Source organism: Saccostrea cucullata, unplaced genomic scaffold (genome assembly GCF_032062105.1).
Source record: "Saccostrea cucullata isolate Sc308-1 unplaced genomic scaffold, CSIRO_AGI_Scuc_v1 ctg16979, whole genome shotgun sequence".
NCBI classification, from domain to species: Eukaryota; Metazoa; Mollusca; class Bivalvia; order Ostreida; family Ostreidae; genus Saccostrea; species Saccostrea cuccullata.
The window spans coordinates 1,439-12,110 of NW_026940295.1; the positions used below are offsets into that span (position 1 = coordinate 1,439).

General features: G+C 32.8%; 1 protein-coding gene across 1 annotated transcript; it reads right to left on the reverse strand.

Annotated features, from left to right (window-relative positions):
* Positions 1 to 2,897: 2,897 nt before the first annotated feature.
* On the reverse strand, positions 2,898 to 9,383 carry LOC134255072 (uncharacterized). Its single transcript, XM_062737591.1, has 7 exons — positions 9,321 to 9,383; positions 7,017 to 7,850; positions 6,225 to 6,854; positions 5,715 to 5,884; positions 5,011 to 5,318; position 4,560; positions 2,898 to 3,896 (listed from the first exon to the last, which is right to left on the reverse strand). The coding sequence occupies exons 5-7, from the start codon at positions 5,130 to 5,132 to the stop codon at positions 2,937 to 2,939; spliced, it is 1,083 nt and encodes a 360-aa protein (XP_062593575.1). The 5' UTR covers positions 5,133 to 5,318; positions 5,715 to 5,884; positions 6,225 to 6,854; positions 7,017 to 7,850; positions 9,321 to 9,383; the 3' UTR covers positions 2,898 to 2,936.
* Positions 9,384 to 10,672: the final 1,289 nt, after the last annotated feature.

A 10,672-nucleotide genomic window follows, 5' to 3' on the forward strand; every position in this document is an offset into this window, starting at 1 on the left:
CTATGTTACTCTGATCTGCCTCTTGGTACTAAGTAAATAGAATAAGCATGCTAAGTTTAAAATTGTGATAAGCAATGGTGTCTTTTTCAAAATTGTGAATTTCATGGTCTCGGGTTTAAAACATGAACCAAATTCTATTGTTGGAAAGTTGTTACGTGATACTCAGGTGATCTATAAGGCCTGTAAGCCTCTTTTTTTCGGGAGGGGGGGGGGGTTACACCTACTCGGGTGTATAGTGGAGACGCCGTATTTACAAAATTTGCTGTCATAAATTTCTTCATAAAAATGCACATTATTAGGGATTTATTTTTATACCATTTTTCAAGTTTTGACAATCCTGCAGTTTTCACATTTGATTGTTGTATTTTGAGTATGAAGTGGATATACTGTAAATCGACCTCACGGTATACATTTTGTGTCATATTTCTGAAATTAAGCTTTTTCCCCATCATATTTCTTTGAAGAAAAAAAATTCCCACAAAAAACACAGTTTTCTTCTTTAATGGTATTGGTTAGTATCCATCTAAAAAAACAACTTTTTTTTAACTCATCGTAAAAGTAAGTAGTCTTTAAAAAATATCCTGCTCGAAAACTCCACTTCTTATACACTCCGTGTCTAAATGGGTGGATCTAGAGGGGGACGGGTAGCGGGGCCAGTCCTCTTCAACGCAATTTGCAGAGTTAATTATGTAAAATTAGAGTAAAGAATTGAAATTGAGTTTGGGCCAAGAGTTAAAAAATGGGTAAGTAAGAAAGTTTGCTTGAAGGTTAGGGTTAAGGATTAAGTTGTTTTAAAGAAGCTTATTTATATTTTTTCTTTACTTATTTTGTTTTCATTTCTTAATACTAACAAACATTGAAATATAAATAACAGACATAGAACAAGTTACATTAAAAAAACATAAGACAATGTGACAATATTGGCTTAGGCCATGCAAAGCAATTGAAACATGTATTCAGAAATATTTATGCAATATTTTTAAATCTGTAGTCTACAAGAAATTTTAATTTTTTCAGAATGTAAGCATAGAAAAAAATTGATAAACATGATAAAAAATTTTATAGATAGTCTCATCCAAACAATGTAGTCGTTAGTACTTCTTATATTTTTAAAGTCTGTAGCAACATAAGAGATGAGTGCGATGAGTGATGCAATTTTTATATTACACTCAGATCTAAATCGAATAATTACATGTTTTCATTTGATATCTATTTTCAGGTAAAAAAAACAATTAATCTGTTCCATATTTCAATAACATTTTTACATTCAGAAATGATATGTTTTGAAGTTTCTTTTACATGCCCTAATTTGCAATGACTACTCATTTCTTTTTCCATTGACTGAAATAGAAATTATTACAAAAAATGTTGTTTAAAAGTTTATTGTTGAATTCTGTAAGTTGTCTATCGGGTATGTCATATAATTTATATCGATATCCATTTTTGCATTCTGAAGGTTCAACACTGAATTCTTTGCGTAAAATTGTTTGATAAAACAATTTACAAAATATTTTGTGCACAAGATTTATATAGAAAAAAGCTACATCTTTGTTCTATGACATTTACATATCCTGTGTAAAAGAGAAAATTATTTCTGAAACGTATATTAACAAACTTACAATTTGAAGAATCATACCATTTCGTGGATAAGGTTTGAAAACAGAAGTAAGAACTTTAAATTCACATAAGTTTAAAAAGTGCATTTCCTGTTACAATATGCTATATGGATAGTCTTGAGTCCCTGGCATACTGTTACCAGTTCGCAGAGGAATTCCTAGGTGAAGATGCTTAAGAACCAGTGGAACAGGTACCTGAAAACCGCATATTCGCTATGTTCCACAAGGACTACGCTACGAGGATGAAGACTCATATCATTACTGAACTTAGGAAACCTGAACCTAAAATCCGACTGATATTAGCAACCGTTGCTTTAGGCATGGGCCTAAATGCTCCAGGGGTCAGCCATATCATACATTTTAGACCTCCAACTTCATTAGAGAAGTACATGCAGGAATCAGGGAGAGCAGGAAGAGGTGGACAGCCGAGTAGAGCAACACTATACTTCAACAACAGTGACATTGCTGCCAACCGACCAGGAATAACTGATGACATGAGACGTTACTGCAAGAGTGATGACTTATGCTTACGATTATTATTGGTGAAACATTTTGGCTTTTCAGAGACTTTGTTTGAAGGGGAAAGAAAAACTGTTGTTCTAGTTGTAGAATTGATGAATAGTTATTCATCCATGTTGTTGGATACTGTACAATTATGGACTTCAGTTGAGGTCGATATGTGGTTGTAAGGACTCATGGCAATTGATATTGACCAAAGACACAGAAAGTGATAGCGACCGAGCCTACGAGGTCGCTATCATTTTCTGTGTCTGAGGTCAACATCAATTGCCTTGAGTCCTTATAACCACATATTGACCATTCACTGAAGTCCATAATAGTTATATTATGTAATCACTCAAAGTGAATCCACTGACACAGTCCTAACTGAACAGACTTGGCTGTCATTACGTCACAATGGTTAAATTTACGCTTCTTATATTATGACGTCACGAACTGACATACCTTTAGTGCATGCAGCTTGTCATGCGATATTAAATTCCGCGGACGCGCTTTCGCATCTATATCACAAAAGGAGGAATATCACGTGACGTACTTGCAGCCAATGAAAACTACGAAAATAATCTTCATATATAATATTGTGTATTTTTGAATCAACATTCTTATGTGAATATAGCACCTATTGACTAAACTTACAAGTCCAACATAGCTGTCAATTCTGAGAATATGTATTGTTTGTTTGTTTAGGTAACACAATGAAGAAAAACTATTTTGAGGATTAACTTTGTATTTTTTATCTACTTATAGATAACAAGTTTTCAAATGAAAGTAGAAATTTAAAATATTGTTCGTGTCTATATATCACTCAAAAAGAGAACCGGGATCATCACTATCACTATCACCACCCTCGATATCACTAGCGTCTTCTTCTGTTTCGTCAGAAATCTGTCCCCTACGTAATCTCTGTGCCGTTCTTAGGACAACTTGATGAAATTTCTCCTTGTTTACAGAATAAATAGGATTAGCATTTATTCCCTTGTATGATTGCAGACTTCTCCCTTGGTCACTTAATGGATTCAATTCCCTGGTTTTTATTAACATTACCTTTAGGTCACTTTCCAGAGATCTTGATTTATGAGTTGTTCTAAGCTCACAGATCCCTGCTTCTTCATCAAAGTGATGGACCACTGATTCGATAACTGGTGCAGCTTTAGAGATTCCAACAATGGCATTTTCTGTTTTGTTGGAACCAAGTCCTCTGATAAGTTCCTTTAAAAGTTTTACTTGATTTTCTTTTTCCATGTCTTCTGGTTTGTTTTTTCCAATGTGCCCACTTTTATTTATGAATGATGCAGCTCTCACTTTCATGGACATCTTTGTAGAAAGCAGAATTTCTGTCTTCTGAATGTAGTCAATGCATTTCGCAAGATATTTTGATAGTTCTGAGTGACAGTAAAACAAAGGAATCATTTTTTTTAAACATACATTTGTTCTAAATATATCACCCACTTTGATGGCATCCATGAAATTCCAAATAAGAAATACATACTGTAGAAAACACATAGAGTAATTCTGAATGTCATCAGTTTCTTTGTTAATTCTTGTTGCAGATTCTGTAACTCCATTTAAAGTCAACTGAACCGATTTGCCAATTGTAAGCAAAGCAATAGGTATTTGCACCATGGTAATCCTATTTTCTTGTCCCTTGCGCAAATTCAGTTTGGCATATCCATTCTGTACAGGAGCTTGTATCAGTAATTCAGTGCTCTGAATTTTAACTTTCAAGTCCAAAATCAGAGAAGACTCGTCATTCTCCAAATCCTGCAAAACAAGGATACATGTACATGTATACAGTGAAAACTGCTTATAATGAATTTTTTAACTTACAATAATATATGACTTCTAAGCAATTGAACAGTTGCAAAACATTACAATAATATATGACTTCTAAGCAATTGAACAGTTGCAAAACATTATTTTATCTGATAGGTTTGTTATGGCTTTGGTTTTCAAGCAGTTAAAAATACCGGTATATGCAACATGAGCATGCACCACATAAATACTAGTCACAAGAGACTCATAGACCACTTCACTCACCAGAACACTTTGTCTAAGAAAAAGCAAATTTCAGTTCAGTGCTGATACGTGGTCTCCTATTTATCCCCCCCCCCCCTTTGGCAAAGGGGAACATGATTTAAACAAACCAAACTAAATCTACACTAACTGAGTATGCTTTCATATTTTGACTAATCAGTGGCTTTAGGAATTTTTTAAAGTTTTTTTTAAGACATTTCACCGTCTAGTGCAATCTACCTAGTTAAGATGTTAAATCCACTTGCTACCCTAACATCTAACAACATCCCATTGAGGGTCACGTCAGAAGTCAAATTGCATCAACCAATCAAATTGTCGCCTGCAAAAGTATTTTACATTTGTTGAAGTGAATAAGTCTCCAGTTGTTCTGAATTTAGCCTCAGACGTGACCCTCTATTGGATGTTGTTAAATGCTAATGTAGCGAGTATGGGAGTGGATCTTACGTCTAATTACTTCTTATCCCAGGGAAGATGATTCTCTTACATGTGAATCTACAATACACTAATTTAAAAAACTTAGGATGCTGCTTCTTAATAAATGAAATGAATTATCAAGACGGGAATTTGTAATAATTGTTCCTATATATTTCTTTACATGACTTAGATTAGATAGTTTGGTCTTTCTTTACACTCATCCCCCGTGGTCATGATTTGAAGAAGTTCTAAGAAGAGGGGGACATTATGAAAAGTTTATGACAACAACTACAACAGACAAATTTTGATCAGAAGAGCATATTTCAGCCTTCACCTTTGCTGAGCTAAAACCTACAGTGGAATGAAAATTTGAATAATTGTATTTTGTAAGTCAGAATGTCGTATAAATTAAAATGTGCAACTTAACCAAAATCTAACTAATATGGATTTTGTCCATTGATGAAATATCTTTTCACGTTTTTCTTTGTGGAGAAAGTGCACATTAGTTTGTAAATAACTTTCAGGAATCTCGCTTGATTCTTCAGGCATGTCAAAATAATGCAAAGTAAATTCTCTGAAAAGTCCTTTTCCTGCAGTTGTAACGAAGTCCTCGTGAGCGGCAAACCTGCTTTTCACTTTCCCATTTACATTGGAACGGTGCAGATTTATCTTATACCATGCCAAACTGCCTTCATCTCTTGATGACTTTAAGTTGAGGAATCGTTTACAGGTTTTCTACAAAGGAAAAGTTAAAAACATTTATTTTGGACCAAAAACTAGCAATAGGAGAGGCATTGACTCAATGTAACAATACTTCAAAATACAATCTCAGTGTTCATGATTGATTATATGATGAACACAATAAAAATAAATCTTATATAAAAAAAATAAACATTATCCTAATGGTATCAGGAAAAAATATGTTGAATTCAACTTATCATTTCCCATGTAATTGAAGTTTCAAGGGCATAAAGTTTTTGCCCTGCCCATGATCTTTTCATCTTGACCTTGGAGATTAGTCCAAAGAAGTTTGATGATTGTTAGACATAGATTCACTTGTTAACAAATGGTCCAATATTCTCTTCTTTCAAATGGAAGAAAAATATGGCCAATTAAATTGAAATAAATTACCTATAGAAAATCCTGTATTGTGTGAAAGAGCTCAACAATCATTGCAGACAGATTATGAAATCTTTCCAAACTGGTATGGGCACCAGACCTCAAAGCTTTAGCCCACTGGAGTCTCTCTCGCGTCATTTGGTCCCCACCAACTGGTACCTTCATTTTGGGAAATTCTTCACCTAAAACAAATTAACATCAACATGATCGAATATATTTGGTATTGAGAATCGATATCTTCTGCATACAATTAAATGTGTGCCTTAGTTTTCAAATGGCTTGTAATTACCTGTGTTATTTTCATCAGACTTATTTTGCACTATTTTTTATTTAAATTTTTACAAAATAAATGTTAAATTAGTATCATAAGATGACAAATCTACACCTTATTAATATTTTAAAATTATTCTTTCAGATTGAATAATACATTAATTCTTAAAAGCATACCAATAAATCATAATCTTGAAATTTCTGTTAGATGTAACAAAATAAAGATAACTTTTAAAAAATACAAACACTAACCAAGTAAAAAAGCTAAACAGAACAGAACTTCAGAAGCAAAGAAACTGTATTGAACCTCGACCGGCTCGTGTATACCGATCCCCCAACTGACTAGTATATGATGTTAATATATCAACGCAGTCAGAGTATGAGGTCTCATTTTTTAAAAGTATTGGCAGGAGGAAAGGAGTGGATTTCTGTGACATTTCCTCAGCAAGTTCATGTGGTATGTGGTTTGGAATGCACATTTTCATCCATGTAAATTTGTTGGAAAAATCAACTATTTCTCTTGCTAAAATGATTTTCAAGCTTTCTCTGTACATTTTCTCCTCTTCTAGAGATGGCAGAAAATTTTCAACTCGTACAGAATTGACATCACCGATGCTCCCTTTGTCACTGTACTTTGAAAGATTCTATTCTGTCTGGGGTAAAGTCTGAAGCAAAGAAATGAAAGTCTTTGGCTTTAACATTCGTTCTGATTTCGTGCGTAGCCACTCGAAAGTCTAAGTTTTCCCCGTTTGTCTTGCCATCCGTCCAACTTCTTAGACTCTGTACGATTTTTTCATCACAGTATTTCCCCAAGTCATCCATGAAATATTGTTTGGAACTAGCGGAAAGGGTGATATGTGCTTTATTTAGTCTCTGAAGTAGCTGAAAAAATACCAAAAAAAACCCAAAAAACAAAATTAGTGATTCTTTTCAAAAATGTACATACACATGTATAACTATTACAATCATGCCAATGTTTAAATATATTTATTTATATTAATTATATCATTATTTATGATTAATTACCTAAGGATCAAGACTTACCATATTATCCGCATGACTTCTGATAACAAGTGCTGTATACACTCTTTGTAATGCTGAGGACTGCTTGTTTCTACTCTGCATGATCATACCATACATGGTAGCCATTGTCACCTTTTCAGAAGGTGTAAGTTCACTTTCATCTCCAACATCCAAAAGTGTCTTAAACACTTCATATAAATATGAAACTTTTGTTTTCAACCCTCTCAAAGCTTTCTCAAACACGGCACCCTTCAATAGCTCAAAGGAGTTCTTCTCTTGTAAAACAGTCTCACCTTTCCTATTAGTTTCCCTTATAGAACAATCCAGTTTCTCCAAAAATGTTTTCAAATCAAAAGATTCTCTTAAACCAAAATTGTTTTTTATGCTAATTGAATTAGAAAAATCACCTTCAGGTAAGTCAAGTTTTTTCTTTGCCTTCTTATGATGATTTGTTGTACAACTTTGTGAATTTATGCACAGTTTTTCAACAGATCGTGTTATTTGCTCTGCCACAGAAATCTTCTGAATTTTATGTGGCTTTTTCACACTTTCTGGGGTAGCTATAGGTAATCTTTTCCTTCGAATGCTTTCATGGAATTTTTCATAATTTAACAAGGCAATTCCTCTGAACATAGAATAGTTTAAAACAATTCTATAACATTTCTCACAAATGTACACTTCGCCACTATTTTCAAAATCAGAGTAGTTGATACTTAGAATGTTTTCCAATTTTTCCTCAAATCTCTTTGCGAGATTTATTTCCAAAAAATATTTATTAGTCTTGTAGGTATTCCAAAGCATGTTACGCAATTTTTGGGATATAATATTTTGACTGGTGTAGTTTTCTTCTCCATACTGATTTAATGTTTCTCAACTACAGATTATGTACTGTAAATAACATAAAATTACTTCCGAGGCTTAACATAAAAATATAGATCTATATATACACACACACGTATTAGACTTCAGAAGATACACAATATTTATACATGTTGTGTCCCAATGGGTATAAAAACAAACGGACATGAAAATTCAGTCTATGCAATGCATAAAAAAGACATTATAGCACAAGAGCTTATTTTATGCGTGTAATTATTATTTATTTTAATAAAAAAAATACATATAAGGTAGGGATGTCAAATCGGTCCATTTTTAATACTCGGTTACTCGGACGTTTTTCCGAACGAGTACTCGGGTACTCGGTAAAAGTGTAAATATGAAAAAGTAAATTGATAACTGTAAAACATATTGTAAACTATGGTAGAAATTAAACTTCTTGCTCTGATGGGAGGTTTCCCGTAAATGTGTTTCTGTTTTAACAATTATCAACACTTCTTGCCCGACGAAATTTTTAAATATAACATTTTTTAAAAGTTCAATTTATTCATCAGAAAAACACACAAAATCAAATCACAAATGGTTCACAGTGTTTTTGTTTAGACAAATAATCTGCATCGTAATTGTAATGTAACTCTTGGTTGCGTTTGACGTCCAAGTTTCAATCGTCAGAGCTACAGTATCAACTTGATCAAGATCAAACAGCGGATTTACGATCTTCTTACACTTTTTCGATCCTAGACTTAATAGCATTACGGGACGGTATGTTGTAGTTTGGTGTAACGATGGACATCAGTTTTTTTTAAGTCTTTGCCTTCAACCATTTGACTTTGCATGTAATCAAACGCAACCATATCAACGATCGCACGTGTATTGTCATCTGTCTCTTTTCCCGAGAGTTTACAGCTTCGTGGAGAAATGACAAATTTATCTAAATTATTTAATTATAATTGACCTTAAATGATGTTCAATGAAAACAAATCATTAAAGCAAAGCAAAAATAAGGGCAGAAGACTATCGAAGGTGAGAAAAGCCAGGTAGCAGGTGCTTGGTCACGATAATTACTGTATAAACACTGCCACAGGCGATAACGGTCATTTAGAGGTGTGGGAAACCCTAATTACCGTATGTACAAGTGCAATGAATATTTTCTGTTTAAAACCGATGTCTTAATGCATTAATGAATTAGCTTAGAAATATTCAAAAATATACATCCGAGTAACCGAGTACTTATTTTAGTATTCGATACTCGGACGTTCGATCGAGTACCCGGTTAACCGGGTACTCGTTGACATCCCTAATATACTAAAGGTAATTATAAGGTAGAGCTCCTGTACTTTACAGTTAACGTTAAATGGGGACACGTTTCAATATTAATTAAAACTCATTACAGAAAAGTGTGTGTTTACTTACTTCTATATTCTACATGTATGATAATCACGTTTCATTATTTGCATATATACATAAAAATATATATTAATTTTTTACCTCCAGGCTCCTATCTGGAAGAGATAAACTAACCCATGCTTTAACCCGTTTCTAACAAATCCGCCATTTTTACGTCACGTGAGGAACTACTTTCTGTCACACATGGGTATATTCATTTCCGAGGTGTTTTTCTGTGAAAGGCCCGAGGTGTTCCGGATGCAGATAGGTCTAATTGATTAATTATTTGACTATGTTTGTACAATTTATACAAGTTAATTGAGATAATTTACCTGTATAATCCCAATTGATGATTGACTTAAAAATGCTCAAATACTAACAGAACACTAATTATATAGCCTCCAGGGAGTGAGCTTCATGGCAATTAGCATTACTTTTACACATACGATGTTGGAAATTTACACGATTATGTGAAATTTTACGCGTTTAAATTTTACGGATTTATAAAACTCGTAAAAATTAGTAAAAATTAGCAGCACGTAAAAAATACCCGTTATACGGTAAATGTTATCAATGAAGGGCAATTTGGACGAGATTGGTCTCTGAAAGGCTGTTATTAAAAACATGACATGTATAAAGACAAGAACCCTGTAAATCCACAATTTGCAATGTATTTTCGGTTTCAAATAAAAACAAAATAAACAGGGAAAACAACTTTCCAGAGGCTATCAAAGTTGAACTTGTCCTTCATTGATAAACATGAATAGAACGGAATTAATATATATATATATATATATATATATATATATATATATATATATATATATATATATATATATATATATATATATATATATATATAAACAAAATCATTCGACGTTTCTGAACATGGTTCAATCAAATTTTAGAAACTGCCACTTTTAAATGTTCATCATCTTTTCTGACTTGTGTTGCAACATAATTCTGTCACATAAATATATGGATTTTATGTCTTCCACTTAGTGCGCTCTGCAAGAGCATTATCTAAGAACAGGTTTTTAAACCTGGGAACCTATTGACAAACGAAAATTTAAAACAAGGAGAGAATACTTTTAGTATTTTTATTTTTGTGTTCTTAATGTATTAATTTTGCCTTTCAAGTTTGTTATTTTTCACTAATTAATTCTTAAAATTTGATCAATTCTCAAAAACTTGTTTTATCTGCCTCGTGTATTGTATTTATGTACATGTATTGTATTTATGTACATGTGTTTTTGCATATCAATTTTGATGTTTTCTTGTGATATTTTGACTGTGATAGTCGATTTAAGAGCTCTACAGAGCTCATGTTCCTTGTTATGAAATGTACAAAATGCCGACTTTAAATAAAATTTATTTACTTACTTACTTACTTACTTACTTAATGATATAAGTCTTGCTTAAAATCAAAATTTTGCATTTTCAATGGTTGATAA